General features: G+C 39.3%; 1 protein-coding gene across 1 annotated transcript; it reads left to right on the top strand.

The window, feature by feature from the left end:
- Positions 1-12,217: 12,217 nt before the first annotated feature.
- LOC139122897 (uncharacterized) lies at positions 12,218-14,750 on the top strand. The gene is made up of 2 exons (XM_070688751.1): positions 12,218-12,560; positions 13,580-14,750. Exons 1-2 carry the CDS (start codon positions 12,528-12,530, stop codon positions 14,060-14,062), a joined length of 516 nt encoding a protein of 171 aa, XP_070544852.1. The 5' UTR covers positions 12,218-12,527; the 3' UTR covers positions 14,063-14,750.
- The last annotated feature ends 6,512 nt before the right edge of the window (positions 14,751-21,262 follow it).

Here is a 21,262-nt window from a genome sequence, read left to right on the forward strand (position 1 = left end):
ATGGTCGTATCTCCATATCTGACAGATCGCCGACAAGCTGGGCGGAGACATCACAGGACCGCTTCAATGAGGTGTGAACCTTCTCTGAAAAGTGCGTACGAGACGTTGATTGGGATCGTACATCATTTGCATATTCAAGTTTTTGACCGAGTCACACCATTGTCCAAAGTTCTCGCCGACAAACGAAACGGGGAGAAAAGGGCCAGTTATCGCCAAAACTGTGACAAACTGTGGAACGATGAGCTTAGTACCGTCCTGAGGAAGCGAAACCACTTGTTACCATGCAGGTACCATCATCCATCACAACTTCGATTTTCGGCGAGACATTCGGACAGTGGTGGAACAAAAACAGACAAACAAACAAACTAAAACCAGGAAGATACTCATTTTCAAAATAACTCTAGGACAGGGCGGCTATATTAACTGTTTCTTACTTTATTATGTTTTCAATGGTCGACAGAAATTTAGTAAACTGGCATGGTAATCCTGCCTGCCTTTGGTTATGATCTTTTGGCAACTTTTATATCCTACAGGCACTTCTCTGAAAGTTACAAAGATTCTGACTGGCCGAGAATTGAACCCAATTCCTGAAAGTATAATAGACGACGTTGAACCATAGTTTTTCTCGGGGTCTATGGTTGAACCATGGAGGACTATGTTGTTCCTCAAAATCGCCCCCTTATGGACAACGGTGACATGTTTTCGACAGCAAGTCACGAACACTGCAATTTTTCTGTCCTTCCGTCGGTACGATAAACACAGCCACTAGAGGGATGTCTATGCTCTAAATTTGTTTCTGTTCTTCGATGTGTACCGCAGCCAACACGAACAGTGACTGTAATAGTATTGAACTATTACGGAAATATAATTTAATGCAAAAAGTAAAAGAGAGTCGCACGCCGCTGACATAGTCTTGCTGAAAAATCAGAGAAGCATTACTTTCGCCAATCGTTAGGGTATAATTATTGTGTAAATTCGCCCGCCGATCACATATTGTACGTGTCGCTTGCATTGTTTGATGTTCACAAACTGTCAACATTCAGTGGATGCGAGAGGTATCGGAAACCTGATCGGAAACGAGGAAGCACGCACAAATTATCCCCCTAGTGAAAACGTCTGAAATTGACAATATTGTTACATATCTTTCGTACATTCCTATTATTCACCTAAGATAATTCGCAAATTCGCCTTTACATTCTACGCTTTTTATTCCTCCGTCGTCAAAAAGCTTATCAAGGGATGAACCAGGAGAAATATTTTATTGTAACCAGATTCCTTAAAAAAAACCAGATAAAAAAATATTAGTATTTCAAAAACAATTACAATTGAATGCAAGGCATGTTATTTACAGCAATACTGGTATTTCAGAATAATTTCTGCAATGTTGTGATTTTTCAAATACTCAAGTTCCCTTTCAATGGGCTTTATGAGAACTTGTTTAGGTATGGCATATCTAATGAGCGATTTGATTGGTCTAAATAGGTCATGCCGACGTATACCAAAATGGAGGTGGCCAGTCTGCTGACTAACGTGATATGCGGAGGTAGGCATTCATGTACGTTAGTTCCACGGTGTATATTCAGGTGTATCGGGTTAGAGCTGTCATGGGCTTTCTCTGTGTAACGTGGCAGGGCGCCAGCATACAGTTAACGCCTCAACTTCTGTTACGGCTGGGACTGTTAGGTATGTTCACCCAGCAGACTGCACTTTGATGGCGGGGTGGTCGCGAAATTGAAGCAATATACTTTGGCAGACTGTCGCGTAGATAGAAGGGTAAACCACAGACAAGGAGAAACTATCGCTTACACCCGAGAAAAGCCAAACGAATAGTGGAACAGTCTACAAGTAGTATTTTAACGCCGCGAAATTGTTGATAATTACGATATTCCGACTTTTTAATTTGCGTAATTTGTATTTCCCATAAAGATGTTTGGTATATGGTAATTTTATTGCAGAATATCAAATATTCGCATGAAGCAACGAGGGTGTCACCAAAACTACGAGGAACAACTTGAATCAACCTACTTTGTGCAATGCTATTTTAACGGTGAAAGAGGATGTTCACAGATAGTTGTCATAGTGTAAATGGTATGACATTATCGGGTAAATCAGAAACGCCGACTAAACAATACTTTCTCAAACTAGGACCAACGATGCACAACCGTGAATCGTTCTTTTCAACAACGCAAACCGACGTCACTGTCATACGCTTTTTCGGCAAGCCACTCTTTGTACCGCCGGCGAACACAAAACACAATTTGACGGTAGTATAGGAATTGTTCTTCGCCCATCCGCTCGAAGGACCATACCAGAGTGGTCATATAAGTTTAGAGCTCTTCTCTGCCACGTGCCAGTACGACGATATAAATTTCAACCTCCCCTTTATTTCCGCAAGACACAAATCCAACCACATTATAGAAAACAATAGGTTACACAGGGTTAACGGGAGGGAGCCCGGAATTGCTTAAAGGGAGAGTGTCGTCGGAACTGCGCGTGTGCGACTTTCTTGTTTACAAACAATGTATTTCATGCATGATATCTAGATGCATCATGTCAACATAGATGCACCATTTAAATTTTATAATATTCATTGTTAACAAAAATGTTTTAACTTTCATCAATCGCCAACGTACCTTAGATAAGCTTACAGTGTTTTACATCGGTCGTAGGGGTCACTGGCAACCTTTGAGCTGAGTTCCGACTTTAACGCGTGAATTTCTGTGTTACAGCTCGGACTGTTAGGTATGTTCATCCAAGATTCCAGATATTTAGAGTAAATTCACATTAGCACAATCCCCTCTAAGTGTGATAATACGCTATGTAGTATAGACCAGTGCCAACTCATTTAGCAAATAAATATCAAAACAGAGTAGACCGAAGGAATGAACTTTGCCGACTCGTTGATAGTGAAGTGATCGCGAAACTAAAGTCACATACTTTTGCAGACTGGTTGGACAAAAGTTGAAACCCACGGCCAGCAACTATCTTTCACACCCGATAAAAGCCAAGCAAAGAGTGGGACAGTCAATAAGTAGTATTTTAAAGTCGTAAAATTGCTCCGATATTTCGAAATTTGTATTTCCCACGAAGAATGTTTGATATATGGTAATTTTATTGCAGAATGTCAAACATTCGCATAGAGCGATGGGTGTATCACCAAAACTACGAGGAACAACTTATCAATCAACCTACTTGTGCAATGCTATTTTAACGGTGAAAGAGGATGTTCACAGATAGTTATCATAGTATAAATGGTGTGACATTATCGGGAAAATCAGAAACGCCGACTGAACAATACTTTCCCAAACTGAGGACCAACGATGCACGCGCGCGAATCGTTCTTTTCAACAACGCAAACCGACGTCACTGTCATACGCTTTTTCGGCAAGCCAGTGTTTGTAAGGCCGGCAAACACAAAACTTAATTTTACAGTAGTAGGCATTGTCCTTCGCCCATCTGCTCGAAGGGCCATGCTAGAGTGGTCACAGAAGAGCGCCCGCTATGGTCGACGTAGAGCTCTACTCTGCCACCAGTACGACGATGTAAATTTTACCCCCCCCCCCCCCGAATTTCCACAGACATGGATCCAACCACATTATAGAAAACAAAAGGTTACACAGGGTTAGGGGGGGGGGAAGCCTGGATTTGATTAAAGGAGAGTGTCGTCGGAACTGCGCGTGTGCGACTTTCTTGTTTATAAACAATGTATTTCATGCATGATATCTACATGCATCACGTCAACATAGCTGCAACATATAAAGTTTACGATATTCATTGTTGACAAGGTATGTTCACCCAAGATTACAGATATTTAGAGTTATTTCATATAACCACAGTCCAACCTCAAACTGTGACAATATATTATGACGTATAGACCAGCAACACATCTTTTGGCAAATACATATCAAAACAGAGTAGACTAAAGGAATGAACTTCGCCGACTCGCTGATGGTGAGGTGATCGCGAAACTAAAGTAACATACTTTTGCAGACTGTCGCGTAAATGGCGAGGCAAACGGTGAAACCCACGGCTAGCAACTATCGCTAACACCCGATAAAAGCCAAGCGAATAGTGGGATATTCTATACGTAGTATTTTAAAGTCGTAAAATTGTTCCGATATTTCGAAATTTGTATGTCCCAGGAAGAATGTTTGACATATGGTAATTTTATTTCAGAATGTCAAATATTCGCATGGAGCTACGAGGGTGTCACCAAAACTACGAGGAACAACATGAATCAACCTACTTGTGCAATGCTATTTTAACGGTGAAAGAGGATGTTCACAGATAGTTGTCATAGTGTAAATGGTATGACATTATCGGGAAAATCAGGAACGCCGACTGAACAATACTTTCTTTACTGAGGACCAACGATGTGCGCGCGTGAATCGTTCTTTTCAACAATGCAAACCGACGTCACTGTCATACGCTTATTCGGCAAGCCATTCTTTGTAACGCCGACGAACATACAGCACAACTTTACGGTAGCAGGCATTGTTCTCCGCCCATCAGCTGCAGCTCGAAGGGCCATGCCAGAGTAATCACAGAAGAGCGCCCGCTATGATCGGCGTAAAAGCTCTACTCTGCTACGTACCAATACATGCAATACGACCATGTAAATTTCAACCGCCTCTTTATTTCCGCAGATATGGATCAAACCAGATTATAAGGGGAGGGAGCCCGGAATTGCTTGAAGGGAGAGTGTCGTCGGAACTGCGCGTGTGCGACTTTCTTGTTTACAAACAAAGTATTTTATGCATGATATCTATATGCATCATGTCAACATAGCTTCAACATTTAAATTTTACGATATTCATTGTTAACAAACATGTTTGAACTTTCATAAATCACCAACATAGCCTAGATGCAGTGTTTACATCGGTCGTAGGGGCCAATGGCAACCTTTGAGCAGAGTTCCGACTTTAACGCGTCAATTTCTGTGTTACAGCTCGGACTGTTTGATATGTTCGACCAAGATTCCAGATATTTAGAGTAAATTCATATTATCACAGTCTCCCCTCTAACTTTGATAATACGCTATGTAGTATAGACCAGTGCCAACTCTTTTGGCAAATACATATCAAAACAGAGTAGACTAAAGGAATGAACTTCGCCGACTCGCTGATGGTGAGGTGATCGCGAAACTAAAGTAACATACTTTTGCGGACTGTCGCGTAAATGGTGGGACAAAAGTTGAAACCCACGGCCAGCAACTATCGTTCACACCCGATAAAAGCCAAGCAAAGAGTGGGACAGTCAATAAGTGGTATTTTAAAGTCGTAAAATTGTTCCGCGATATTTCGAAATTTGTATTTCCCACGAAGAATGTTTGATACATGGTAATTTTATTGCAGAATGTCAAACATTCGCATAGAGCGATGGGTGTATCACCAAAACTACGAGGAACAACTTATCAATCAACCTACATGTGCAATGCTATTATAACGGTGAAAGAGGATGTTCACAAATAGTTGTCATAGTGTAAATGGTATGACATTATCGGGAAAATCAGAAACGCCGACTAAACGATACTTTCTTAAACTGAGGACCAACGATGCACGCGTGTGAATCGTTCTTTTCAACAATGCAAACCGACGTCACTGTCATATGCTTTTTCGGCAAGCCATTCTTTTAACGCCGGCGAACACAAACACAATTTCAAGGTAGTTGGCATTGTTCGCTGCCCACGCAATCAGCTCGAAGGACCGGCCATACCAGAGTGATCACAGAAGAGCGCCCACCATGGTCAGCGTAAAGCTCTACTCTGCCACGTGTCAGTGCGACGATGTAGGTTTTAACCTCCCCTTTATTTCTGCAGACATCGATCCAACCACATTATAGAAAATAACAGGTTACACAGGGTTAAGGGGAGGGAGCCCGGAATTGCTTAAAGGGAGAGTGTCGTCGGAACTGCGCGTGTGCGATTTTCTTGTTTACAAACAATGCATTTCATGTATGATATCTAGATGCATCACGTCAACATAGATGCAACATTAAAGATTTACGATATTCATTGTTAATAAACATACTTTAACTTTCATCAATCGCCAACGTACCCTCGATACAGTGTTTACATCGGTCATAGGGTCCCTGGCAACCTTTGAGCAGAGTTCCGACGTCTGCCTCCCTTTAACCCATAATCATCCACTTCTCTAAACAGTAAGCTTACTATGAACACCAACAGGTGACGCATAAAAGTAACACTCGTAAGAGAATGTTACTAGGTATGCGTGTGTTCATAAACTACACAAGCTTACTACTGTTCACCGAAGCTATTAGCTCTATCTAGATGAGGATATTGCACGGCATATTGTATGCTATATGTACCGATTGCTATATATCAGGTAATGATAATATTATAACATGGGTTTAATGAAATGACTTTCAAGTACAAAATCATGGCAAAGTAATTAAAACGAACGTTTATGTTGTACACTGACAGCCTTTATCAATTAGATGTGAAGCCTGGCATAATGTTTTCCTGGATAATGTTTTCTTGGATTCAGTAACATTGCCTTTCATAACAGCCTTTCCCTGGTCTCAAGCTATGTAGTGCACGATGAGCCTAACCCGAACGACTCCCGATTAGTAGTGATTAATTACGAATAGTTGTCTGTAGTTTCTTATCTCCACTCTCGCCGAAGAAAGTTTATAGAATTTCCTACTTGCCATGCTCAAAATCTGCGACAAGATGGGACGCTTCAAAAAAGGGCGTATACCGTATTGACATGCGATATATCGCATGTTCTTTATATCGCTCGAACGATTAAATTGTGACAGGAACTTCGTGCCGGGTTGGAGACGCCAAAGACGTCGTTATTAGTTTAATTAATGTTCTTCTTGCAGTTATGAATTCCGAAGAAGAAATTATATTTTCAATACGGCGGGTATGAGTTGGGTGAGTCCGCGACAAGTCTCAGTCGGTTTTCTACAAATGTTTCGATTTTTGAATCGTTTCCGTTCTTCGCTATGTATTGATTCTAGTATCGGGCATTCATAAAATTGTTCAATTTGATATTTCTGTAGGTGTCTCGGACATTGGTGCTTTGTATGACAGAGTGTATAGACACGAATACAGAGTCTAACTTACTTTGCGAAAGTAAATTTTTAGTCGCTGGAGTAACTTTTGTCGCGTCTCAACGACGCAGTGCCATATCTTGCCTCTGCAAGGTTGGCTGTCAGTCTCCTGTCGCATAAAAAGACAGGAAAAAAGAATTTATCAACTGACACGTGCTAAAATAACCATATCACAGTTATCCCTATGTCGTCGTGGGCGAAAATTTTGACACACCCTAATATTCCGGATCACAATATTTGTCTTGTTTGGGTGTATGCTCGGGTTAGTGCTCGTTTTCCGTGACCGTGCCACACAATAAGCCATTGGCAATGATATGCATTCTACTCATGCCACGGAACAATGGATTTTCTAATTAATTTATCCATAAAATTTATTAAATTAAAACACTAATGAGTTCACCGTAGACTTTGGGGAAATCTCCCAATCGGAGGGCTCTCAGGGTACAAAGGTTCCAAGGCTTGCTTTGATCGTAGAATGCCGCATCCGGATCCCGCGACAGCGTCAAAATGAAGGACACTGCCAGTTACATGTAAAGCCCCATTAGGTTTTTTTTCTATTTACTTTCCAAAAAAACTAACATCAAATCTTCATAGAGATGGTTTGAATTCCTGTCATTACATCATATTGTTTTTGAAAATGTCAGTATTCCAATCATTGCATGGAGCTGGGGTTGGTCGATTCACGCGCTTATCAGTACAGCCGCCCTATTTGAGTTGCAACTGGAAATTATATTTAGTTGTCAAGTTGAATCTAAGTTGTGCGTTCGTCGCCAGCGTTTGAACAACGTACGTTCTGTGGTCACACGTGTTGGTATATATTACATCAGTTGCATTTAATTTCAAAACGTCTTATCGAAAAAAAATAAATGCAAAAAGGCAAAGCTAACTGGGCTTTAAACTTCACAAATTCCAAAAGCATCGTCGCCTATATTTTAAAACTTTTGACTTTTCTAGTCAATAGTCTACTTTGTGTTTCTTAATGAAATAATCTTGGAACAAATGCAGCATTTTGTTAAAGTTATGCATACTTTAAGATGGCGACCTAAGTCGCAATCAATGCAGGTTTTCCGTCTATAATCATATTAGTATGTATTGTTTATTTTTGTTTTTTTTGTTTTGCTTTCTTACAAAACTTCGTTTTTTGTGAAACCTATCAACCGGAAACAAAACTGATAAATCTTACAAAATATAGAAAAAAGGATAATTATATCATAACTTTGACAACACCAGTGGATTTTGTGATGTCATCCCTGATAATGTACCCGATTATCCAGCATTGTGGCCAAAGATGTTTTCTGCATCAAGAAATTCATTGGCATTGCCAAATCTAAAATACGATGGCAATAACGTACCCTCTTTCCGCCCATGATGGACTAAGCAAATTTTACACCATATAATTACTCGGCTTCGCCTTGTACATTATGTAGTGCAAAGTTTGCTTTGAGTCCTCCACTATAGGCCGGGAGTTGGTACATTATTGATTAAATAAATTAACAAAGCATGTGGATATCAGAAAGTGGTCTGAAAAATTGAAGTTCTGACTGCGATTTGATTATGCTGGGAGAGCGGTTATCCCATCCGATGATCCAATGATATCGCTCTGAACATATCTACACTGACCCCGGTCGCTCGGGTTTTCTCGGCAGTAGTCACTGGCTGGGCTAGCCATCGCTTTCACCCCATGATCTACGCAACAGCCTGCAAGTACCGCCAACGCGACAGTCTGCTAATGTATATTCCTTCAATTTACTCTGATATTTCTATGCCCATAGATTCGAAGCAAGTCTAGGTATATACTGTACACATGTGCGAACAGAAACGACCCGGGATAAATTATAGTTAACGAATGTACTCGATACAGGGGAGTTTCACCCGGAGAAACTTACTCACTACTGCGCAGACTCAAAGGTAACGCGTTCGATTGCTAGGAAAACCTGACCTGGGCAAGACCTGGGCTGCCAATTCTAATCATAAAGGTGCATATGAAATAGGATAGACACAAGAGAAACTATTGCAATTAATTTTATTTCTTAAAAGTTCACCGTCTTGAACCAAGTCTAATATGCAGACTGTATAGGTTGAACACTAGGGAAGTTGGCGTTATTTTTGTAATAGTAACAATAAACTGCATTTTACAGAGAGGAACCCCATGGGACTCAAAAAGAAAAACAACAATCACGGCTGATAGTGCGTTAACTATACATATTACATGGATGTGTGAGCTGAGACCAGGATATGCGGTATATGAAAGCAACGACTGTCAATTAATCCGGGAACGTTCCTGTGTCGTCACGGCTCGTGGTCTCATAAAAAATTGAACTACAGTACGGAAATAAGTGCACTGAAGTCATTGCGTGAGTTAAATATTCCATTACCATTTCCAAACCTTATGATACATGTAAAGGCAAAGTTTCTCTACCCCATACTGATGAAACATTTTTCAACGGTGTGTACGAAATATATCTTGCAGCTAGGGAAAATTCGATTTTGTAAGAACTTTTCCCCAAATAGCAGAATAAGTTGTAAAAACTAGAGTAAACATTGAGTTTTTATATTCTACGGCTGAAGCAATATTAGTCATGAACTGATTTTATTTTCTTTCTCGGATATAAAAAATCAAGTACTTTTCCAATGTACGTTGTCTCTGACACTGTTGTCATGTTAGACCAATCAGATTTAGAGATGGATGTGTGTTAAGGCAAAACAAACGAATTAGATATTTATGATGAAGGCATAGTACACAGTCAATGAAGAAAGTCTTACTGCATGGATGTCAGAGAGCTTAGCAAATATTTCAGAGCGCGTTTAAGCTGATCTCCATGGTGATGGCAAAGGCAGAACTCTCGCGCAACTGTTATTCACGATATATTTCAGAGTAAGAAATCTTTCACTCTCCCGTCGAATCTATAAAGCTAGCGTGATATCCCAAGGCCCAGACTTGGTTCAAGTCGTTGAATTTAAAAAACAAATCACTTATAATAGTTGCTCTTGTGTCTCTCCTATTTCGTACGAACCTATTCGGTATTTGGTAGCCTAGGCCAAGTTTTCCCATTGAATGCGTTACCTTTGAGTCTTCGCAGTAGGCCTATAGTGAGTTAGTTTCTACCAAGTGAAACTCCCCTGTATAGCGTTCACCCGACTCATCGCGTCCACTCCACTCACGTGCGTATTTCACATGAGAGCAAAACACAAATCATTGCGTTCACTCCACTCAAACATTTACAAATCACAGACTTGAACCAAGTCTACCCAAGGCCCTGTTTTACATGTGATGTGCTGTGCTGTCAGGCGTTCCATTCATTACCAGTTACATCACGGAAGTTAATCTTATGTTTTAAATGGGTGGTCCGATCCCCTTCTGAGAATGGAGGTATGTCAAGTACTGTACATTATCAACCAAAATTGGGGGGAAATGAGCTTGCGCGCTCGTTGCCAAATACCTTTTTTTCAACGTCAATGTTACATGACATTCTATTCTTACATCCTGGGTACCCGTCTACCCCTCCTCCTCGTCGGCCAATAATCAGAGAAAAGTTCTCCCGCGGGTTGCTATGTAACTTCTGCATGGCTTACTGGGGCTGTAGATGGCGCCGCCAACGGTAAGCAGCATTGAGCTCGGCTCTCTGCCAATCCTGACGTGGAGGACTATCACCGATCGTCACATGAGAATGAAGCGCCGATACAAGCAATAGTCTCGTCTGCCTAAAATATGACAAAATGGACCATTATGTAACAAAGACTGTCGTATCACCATGCCCAGGTGTTCTGCATTCCTAAGAAAGTTCGCGGTTTTACTCAGTCACTCTAAAAATAAACTTTTAAATCACGACGTGGAAAGTTGAAAGGCATGTACTGCTCGATATGTGCTGTTGCCCTAGAGAATAAAACAGTGAATCGTGCCAAAATAAGAATCGTATCTATTTATGGCCATTGTATGATGAAAATAAGAACCGCGTCTAGAACGAGCATATAAATCATGTGTTCATTTATACTTGGATTCAGTTTCCTGATTTTGTCTTTCTCTTCATATATTGTACCGGACTAACCATTAGGAATTGGGTAGGTCATGGCGATCTTTGAAGACGGACCGCAAAGCACCCTTTCCCTGAATCAGTAATCAGGAAACGTAATTTTGTCGGGGTTGAGATGGGGGGAGGGGTGGGCGATGTACCTGAATTTTAATATCTTTCCCAATCGTGATATGAAACCACCTTTATTTCTGCCCGCAAAACTGCTCTTTTGCTCCCATAGATATACCCGAGTGGAAAATGAACAACCGCCCGTTACTTGTAGTCAGGTTGCCATTGATTGGACGTGACGTCAAAACTGCCCAGGCCCCTCTTCCGCGTACAGGTGAACGTCCAATAAACACAGTTATCAAATCCCAGGCGACTGTATGTAAATACGGACTGTAATTAAAATCGATCTGGGTGATCTAAAATAATGTTTTAATTGTGAGAAAATTTCCCTGAAAACGTCTTAATTCGAACAATAAATCTTGAGTTTTGATTAGTGAGCAAAGTGTACGAGAAATCTCCAAAAGCTTGTCTAACCTTCTAACAAACTCTCTTCCGCGTTGTTGGCACATGAACAAAGGTCAACGCTCTTATACTCTTGCGTTCAAAGAATGAATAAATTGAACAAAAGTTCTTGATCTGCACATTGTTACTTAGAAAACAAAAACAATTAAAGAACGACCCCACCCAAATTGGCTTTGTGAAAGTTTGGGTAAACAAATTACAGTGCTCCAAAGCCTTAATTAATTCAGACTGGAGTCCTGAATCTACATATTGTCTTATAGAAAAAAGAATGAAAGTGACCGCACCCATCGACTTTGTGAAAAGTTTGAGCCGGTAAATTATAATACTCGAAATCCTTATTGTACGGTAGTTTAATGAATCTTTAAAATAAAGTGATAGCGGAAGCACTCGAGCCCTGCTGCTGTCGAGAAGACAAATTTAAATTTTCATAGAAATTAGTTCGTGACATTTGGTTTGGCTTGACCACCCCGATGTTCGTCGTGACAAATTTTCGGATGTCGTCGATTCTTTTCGGAAGGCAACAATGCAGAAAGCGGACTACGCTACGGCTCCTCTTGAACGGGTGAAAAGTTTACCCGCGTGGTACTCTCAATGAAGAGATCTCTGTCGCTGCTGCGTCGTTCACCTAGCGAGCACTGTCGCTTCCTGGGGGGAAATCCCGGGAATCGTCGAGGGCCGAGGTGGAGTCAACCTTTCCTACACATGTTGTCCACGTGCTTAAAAATCCAAAGTTACTGCAGTTTCCGAAATTAGCCTCCGATAGCCTTTAAAAGTGATGCCGAATCGCTCATCTAGCCAAAAGTCAAGAAGCTGTCAACTGTAGGCATTTTCTAGAGGCTTACGAACTCGATTTTCAGAGTATCTTCACCCGGTAGAGAATTCGGAGCACTAACTTCGGCGAAAATCAACATGATATCTTTGAAGCAACAGGTCTATACAACGGTAAGAAACACAGACTATTACATTACCTTTACATCCAATCTTAAATACAAAAAAAGAAGAAGAATTTTCGTGCAAATCTTTTGCGAGTCAGCTTTTGAAAACATTTCGTGATTAATGACGTCGCTTGTGAGATCGACCTAGATCAGATCATTTAAAACTGGGCGGCGACTTTCCCTCCAAAACAAGTCTACATTTGGACGCTGAGCGGAACACTTTTTTATCTGAATTTGATGGAGAAAGTGCCGGTGTTGGCATCGGTGTCAGGATATATAGAAGGGGGTTTACCAGATGAAAATGACGGGAGACGTTGCATTTTCCTACATTTCTATCCCTTCATTGAAATACAATCAAGATTGCAGCTCGAGGCTCAGTGTTAAAACAGTGCCTCATCTAAACGCGACGAGTAATTATAACTAATGAAGTTACCATGGCAACAGTTATGTGTCCAATAATTCTACTTTCTAACAGTGAAACAAATTATACTGGAAATATCGAGAGTTGCTATTATTAAAGACACAAAAATTATATTTCATTACGATGGCTTTTCTCAAAATACTAATGAATGCTTTTGAATGTGTGTGTACACACAAAAAAAAAACACAACCACTGCATTAAACCATTTTCTTTCCAACTTTTGCAACAACTACTCGACGCAATGCATTACAATTGCAGTTAAGTTCTTATCGGAGTATTTCGGTCTGCATGACAGACGAATGGAAAAAACCCAGACTTAAGTAAGTGAAGAGAAATGATGTATGATTGCGACAGCCTTTGGCGACAAGCAGTTATAACGCTACGGTTCAATGACCATGACAAAGTCTACCATGTTGCGAAATGCATTTCCGCGTCTGGTAGTCTTCAGGCGCCACGGAGTGGAACATGAGAATGGTCGTTTCTGCATGAAAACATACGCAACGTGTTTATCCTTTTAATAGTTGTCATTGTGGCGTAAACGGCGCGATGATCTGCACATTTGTCGGCAAATATCATTATGAAAATATTTTTATATATTATTTCAGGTAAGCCTTGTCCTTGTACTGTTCATACGTAATACGACGGCGACCCCCGTCAAGAGAGACGCATGTCGACATCCGGGCGAGGACGATCTCCGAGCAATGTTAGGTCAGTATGTACCGAACGCCCTCTCCTTCGCTACGTCGCCAGGAGCATACAGCGCCCCGGCTTCTACAGATTGCCCGGTGTCTTACGGAAGCAGCGCTCCCTTGTCGATGAGATCCAACTGCCCTTACTACAACGTGGAAAACACCGATGGCAGCCGATACCCGCCGACTCTTGTCGAAGCCGAGTGTTACAAATGCCAGAAATGCATCACCGATCTCCGCGACGACAGTGAGTTCCATCCGCTGTGGAGCTGCGAGAAACTGACGACAAGAGTGTGGGTACTACGTAACAGCAACGTGTGTATTGGCGGTGTGTATCAGTACAACGCCGTACAGGTCGACGTCGCCCTTGCTTGCACGTGCGTAAGAGAAAGACTGTAATTGATAAAGAGAGACACAAAAACTCTTAAACCAGAAAATTCATATTTACATACAAGTATGCGACAGCGGATTATTGCTGCTGCTAATATGGCACGCCCGCGGCGCAGAAACTATGTTTATCTCATATACATGTATAATGACTGACTTTTTAAACACACAGGTACGCACAACATATTTAATGCACGAGGTGAAATTGTTTACTTCCTTGTTTATTTCGAACTCCGCGTCGTGTACTTTGATTAAACACTTTGTGAGTTTAAACTTTACCGACATGTAAGCCTCGCTCTGGTCCATATATATATATATATATATATTATGTACGTTACGTTTTAGGTGACACAATATTGTAAGTTTTTTAAACTTTGGAGACGAGCCGATAGTCATTTCAAAGTGGTCGACACCTCTCGAATTCATGGCAATAACTATTTGTTTGTCATAATGAAAAATGCTATTATTCTTTTGTAGTGCCTTCGTTAGGGGACGTTCTTTTTTGGTATGGAGCCCATTCTTGTTATTTCAACAAGAAAAACCGTCCGGGTATTTTCGCCAATACTACTAAATACTATATATTACGTCGTTTTTATTGTACATATTTCATGTTTATATATATTTTATTAACACTAGTCTTTCAGAGCATGTTATCTAGTAGAGATGTGTTATATTAAACACACAAGGTTTCTTAACAGAATTATTTGTGCACGTACGATCTCTCACTTGTTCATTCAGTGTCACTTTAAGAATAACCAATAAACCTTGTGGTATTTGAAAATATAAACTTGAAATTCGTTTCATTTGTTTCTTTTTGAGTTGAGTTTTTGAGAATGATTGTTCATTAGTTTTTCGTGTAAAATTAAAATCTTGTCCAAGATGACAATATGAGTTATATTGCCCCGATGATTAGGATGATAATATGAGGTACCCGAGGATCGGGATGGCACTCCGCGGTTAAACTTCTGTCTGACAAACTTTCTTTTTTGGTATCGTCTTGTTATTTCAACAGGAAAAGCTGTCCTGAATATTTTCACCAATACTACTAAATGCTATGAATTACAATTCAGTTTGATGGCACATGGGGTGTTCTCCTTTCTTGGGAATTACTCGTTTGGCCTTCTAAGAGGTACTATAGGGATCTTCTCCGAAGCATTGACTGTTACAAAAACATAGCATGTATTTCCAAGTGGCCAAGTTTACACAAACCATCGCCCGACATACAGCTTCTCTCGTGCATTGGTTTTTAAACAATACGCCAAAGGTGCATTTTAACCATACAATAGATATGAATTAAAGATTAAAGAATTAAATTTAAAAAACAAACAATTTAAGATAAAAGAACTCAACCAATCGTAAATATCAATTAAGCTCTTGAAATGATCGTAAAGGCCGCAATTTACATGTCACAATTATTTATAACAGACGCGTCCAAACCACGACGCGGAATTCTCATATTCGTTCGTTATGATGACAAGTCCGTAAATACATAGTTACGAAATGAAGTCACTTATTTGCTGGTAAAACACACCAGCTTACATGTCTCTCTGCATGGATAGTGTCTGTTTTGTATGTAAATCGACTCAATTTCGAGATCCCGGTGTTTCAGTTAATTATTCATATTTCAGTCAAATAACCTCAAACTATAGACCTATTTCATTATTGTCTGTATGTCTTAAAATATTTGAGAAAATTGTTCACCAACAACTGTATTTTTATTTAACTTCAAATAATTTTCTTAGTGCTCATCAATCAGGATTTCGTCCATCTCATTCTACTGCTACTGCTCTTGTAGATGTCACTGACTACATAAAATACACATAAGGGTTTATACACAGGTGTCGTTTTTCTTGATCTCAAGAAAGCGTTCGACGCCGTAGATGTCTCACTTCATTTGAATAAACTTTCAGCTATTGGTCTGCAAGATAATGAGTACACCTGGTTTAAAAAACTATTTATCCAATAGAAAGCAGTGTGTTTCAATCAATGGTGTGACATCTGATCTTCTTTCAGTTGATTATGGGGTTCCACAAGGATCCTTCCTTGTTTATCATCTACATAAATGATCTACATATGTTAGCAACTCAAAAGTGGTTTTGTACGCAGACGACACAACTCTGTTCTATGCATCAAAAGATATCAAAGAAGTTTAAATAAATTGCAAGAGGACATGATCTCAATCAATGATTGGTTAAGAAACAGATAATGTTAAGAAAACAAAGTGTATGATGTTCGGGCAGAGGAGAAAAATGAATAATGTTACAAATAATTTGAATATCAAAGTCAGTGATAAAACATTGGAACAGGTTGACACTTTTTTAAATACTTGGGTTTATGGGTTAGCCAGCTTTTCACTTCGGTCACGCATTGCCAAAATAAGTGCAAAAATATCACAGAGGCTTGGTATAATTCACAGAATCAGGTCTGCTTTACCCCAGAAAACTGCCAAAATGTTAGTTACATCTATGGTATTGCCAATATTTGATTATGGGGATATCATCTGGTCAAACTGTACTAGTAAGCTACTGTCAAAACTTCAAATATTACATAATAGAGCAGGTAAATTAATTCTAAATTGTCACCCACACACCCCGTCATGTAAAGTAAGGCAAACTTTAGATTGGTATTCGCTAGTAGAGAGACAGAATTTTCATATCTGTTCGATGGTGTATAAATGTTACCACGGCATAGCCCCACCATATTTGTTAGATTGCTTTACATGGGTTTCCAATATTCATAAGTACAATACACGTTTCAGCAATGCTAACAGTGTATACATTCAACCAGTTCATAATAATTATGCAACACGTAAATTCACCTACAGAGGTGGAAACCTATGGAACTCATTGCCAGAATATGTAAAGCAGGCCAAAACTTTTAGACATTTTAAAACCTCTTACAGAGATTCTTGTGTATAGTTCACAACATGGTGCTATTTTATTTTATGACAGTTTTGTAATTTTTTTCGGTTTGTTTTTGTGATTTGTCTGTACATGTATATTGACTAGAGTGTATGTTGTTTTTTATTGTGTGAGGGCCTCAATGGAAAGAAGCCGACCATGCCTACCAATCTAATTTGCTAGGCTTATTGAGATACCCTAAATAAAAATGTTTTATTTTTTTTATTATCGTATTCGATGTTCAGATGTGTGCAACCGCTTAGTTTATGTACCTAGATGTAAGATATTGCGAAAAATTATCAAGGAATGAGTTACCATCGTAACACTCCTGGCTTGTTTATCATAAATTCAATTGTCATTTTAATTTGGCCGTGACTCGGTGATGGCAATTTTGATGACAAACTCTGTAGCTTCGTTTAAATAGGCTTGAATAGCCAGAAACGTTGTGTGCACTGTTCGGTTCTTACTTTTGGATGGATTAATAGATCTTATATAGGGCGCTAGGATTGTTGAAATACGCTCAGCAAACGAAGGGCATGGGCTGTGACCTCAACCCTTACACTATAGCCCCCTGAAATTAAAGTTAGGAGGTGCGTACATCCAAGGACGAAATAATGATCTGAATTTCCTAGGGTTGTTGTACATATGATACATATTTTTGAACAGCAAAACATTTACCGGTAGGAAGAAAATCTGAACAATGATTGAGTATGACGCATCCCATGGTGTAACCGTGGCATATGATCTGCATTGAGCTAAATCCCTCCCCACTATATAGGATAAGTTTGAATAGTCGTGCGTGTGTTTTAATGATTCCTAGTTGCTAATGAGGTGGGATAATCCATGGAGATCTTAGCCATATTGCGTTGTAGTGAATGCAAAAAACCCCAAAATATATTCAAATTCGTTGTGACTACACCAATAAAGAGAAATAGGACAGAGACAGAAACAGAAAAAGCTAATATAACAAATTGGCAAGGTCATCCTATTTATTTGGTAGAATTATAACAGATAAACAAACAAACAAACAAACATTTGTCAAATAACTAAGAAATAAATCACGAGCATTTTGCCGTGGAACAATAAATATAGGTTTTTTTCGATGCATTTTAGTACCCTTAAGGTCTATGTTTGCACGGTGCGTGCACTTCTGAAAGTTATGATTTGAAAATGGAACGCTGATAGTATGACAATTTGAACATCGTTCCTCCGCGTACCGCGGTTACTGGCAATGGTCATATTTCCTTTGTTGTTTAATTGACTGTTTAATTATTTTTGAAAAAAATTATGACCTTCTTAAACTCCTGAGTTAGTTATTGGAAGATTGTTGGTTTTGAAACTAATCAAGAGATATAGATAAAACATAGCTAAGGAAAAGCATCAGCAAATCATTAAATGTCACGTGAAAGATTGCAGAGAAACACCCTTTAATTAAATTTTGCGGGAAGTATTCTTTTTAAATAGAAGCGCTATATAATTGGCTGTCGCTGGCTAAATTCAACAGCAGAGCTCACGGTTACACATGTGAGCTTATGTGGCATCGATGTCTGTCTGTCTGTCTGTTGGCGTGATAACTCAAGAACGCCGGTTAGTATTGGAATTTTGTACAATGATTCTGTTTAAAAAGACGATTCTGTTTAAAAAGACAAGAACTGATTAGCTTTTGCTCGGCATGGCTGCATATTTGATCATTTGCACAGCAGATTGTTTTACAAACGACTGCACGACTGGAGAACGACTGCACATAATTTGATGATATTTGCTACTAATGTTGATCATGCACACTAGGGTATATCAGCTGTGAAAAATAGATATTAAAGGGCGACATAAAAGTAAATTGCAAATTTGCATATTTGATGAACTTCATAATTAGGGATATATATATCTGGATTGACTTGATAAAAGTTTACGAAACTTGCTACATACATCAAAGATACTATGATTTAACATTCTTGAATATCATTTGGCATTTTTACTCAAGCTAATTACTAATTTGTATATTTAATGAACTACGGATCTATATCTGGATTGACTTGTTTAAAGTTTACAAAAACTTGCTATGCACAGTAAGATACTGTAATGTAAAGTATACAGTCACCTGTAATCTAAATATGCCCATATATAGTCAAAGGGGCGTTCCTTGAGTTTCAAAATGCCCATGTGAGGGCGCTGTTTTTAAAAAGCGACCACCCACTTAAAATCTGTGATTGGTTAGATTTTCTCTTTCCATGGTAACTGGTAAAATTGGAACAGGTGACAGTATACCTTTAATGAAAGTCAATTAACATTTTGAGATCAACTAAATACTAATTTGCATATTTAGCGAACTCTCCTAACTAGGGAACTCGAGGAACTAGACCAAAGTTGATAAAAGTGCTATGTATGTTGATGATAAAATTATATAATAGTAGTGAAAGATATCTTGTATTTTGGCGTCAGCTAATGTATAATTGCATATCTAATAAGCTTTCACAGTTTGGCATGTAAAACGTGAAGGACATGACAAAAGGTAATTACATTTGCTATATGTAAAGTGGTGATATGATGCAGTGGCAGCAGTCAAAGAAATTTCGTATTTGCATTTCAGCTAATTACATTCTTGTATACGTAATGATTTTGAAATTAATCTGTGGTGAATATTGTTCGTGATGCTGAAACTCAAACATGTGGCAAAAGACAAGTCGGCGGTTTCTGTTTTCGTAAGAACAATTAGAAAGATCTAGTATCGGTGATGTTTTAAAGCCCCCTTCCCCCACCCAATGTCCGAGCAAGTTTCTATATTGGTTGTTTACTTCTTTTAAAAACATGGCCAAATGTAACTGGTTTGATCGCATCATCTGAAGATTTACGGCCATAAGACACTCACTGTAAAGAATACATGATGCTGAAGAAAACATGGCGCCAAATACATACATACATACATACATACATACATACATACATACATACATACATACATACATACATACATACATACATACATACATACATACATACATACATACATACAGACAGACAGACAGACAGACAGACAGACAGACAGACAGACAGACAGACAGACAGACAGACAGACAGACAAGACAGACGACAGACGGACGGACAGACGGACGGACAGACATACATACATACATACATACATACATACATACAGACAGACAGACAGACAGACAGACAGACAGACAGACAGACAGATAAATAGATAGATAGATAGATAGATAGATAGATAGATAGATAGATATTTGGAATCAACAACAAGTGCAGTCTGGTCATTCTGAAGGTACTATAAGAGTTAACAAAACTTGCAAAATTTGGTCTCTAGCCAGTATTATCGAAAGTACCGGAACACATATGTGAGATAGTTGAAGATTTGGTTCGAATTAACGCCCTTCCAAAGTGCAGCAGGTCCCTTCTGTGAATTCAAGCACTATTGTTAGACTATTACAGATGTGCCACTTCGCAAGATGACAATTGTACCATGTAACCCTGCATAGGGCCGTCAGCCACATCGTTTTTAGGTATGATGTATACCATGGTTCATTTCACTTATACTGTATCTACAGTTTCAGAATCTATTGATTTGGTGTGTAACCTTTTGTATGATAAACAACTCAGAGGTTCCCTCAATCAGTCGAACGGGAGTTTGTACATCAAACTGCCATTTGCAATGTCTTTTCATAATTATAGCTTGTCATAAGGCAAAAATATATTTGTTCTGGTAACGTGCCTCCGAAAATCATGGTAGATAAGTTTGAGGATGTTTTTATTTTTCACTCTTTTTGGTCTCAATACGGTAAAAGTTAGAAAATTTACTCATTTTTTTTTAAAATGCCAAAAAAGTGTATAGGATCGGTCGGATTTTCTTGGGGTCGGTCGGGTTAACGGAAGCACGTATTTTTTTTATTTGGCCTACCTAGCCTGTCTGACCAGCCTGCCTGACTGACTAGCCTGCCTGACTGGCATAGAGCACGCATCTTCCTTTCGCGATTTGTATTTCGTAACCTTTAAGACGTACCATTTTTCTTCCCCATGCATTTGTTTTGCCTGTTCCTGATGCACAGCTAAAAGTAATGGATACATGGACTTCGCCATCAACTTGACATTTACCTGAAAATGTTGAGTCGTCGCAAGAGTATCTTTTGTGCTAATTTTGTTCTTTTTAATTGGTTTATTCGTAAGGGTTGTTCAGAAGTTTGGCACAAGCAGCAGTTTAGCTTCGGAGGTCTTATCTTCGTTAACAGTGACGTGACTTAGGCAAAACTTTTCTGTTGTCACACTGGAAGAACATTTTATAAATTTTCACAGCTGTTAATCT

This window comes from Ptychodera flava, chromosome 22 (genome assembly GCF_041260155.1).
Source record: "Ptychodera flava strain L36383 chromosome 22, AS_Pfla_20210202, whole genome shotgun sequence".
In the NCBI taxonomy this organism is placed as follows: Eukaryota; Metazoa; Hemichordata; class Enteropneusta; family Ptychoderidae; genus Ptychodera; species Ptychodera flava.

What these genes read in the sequence shown, in the direction of transcription:
- LOC139122897 (XM_070688751.1), top strand. Translation starts at nt 12,528, where the DNA reads ATGATATCTTTGAAGCAACAGGTCTATACAACG. An exon ending in AGCAACAGGTCTATACAACG is followed by an intron (nt 12,561 to 13,579) that starts GTAAGAAACACA and finishes ATATTATTTCAG; the next exon opens with GTAAGCCTTGTCCTTGTACT.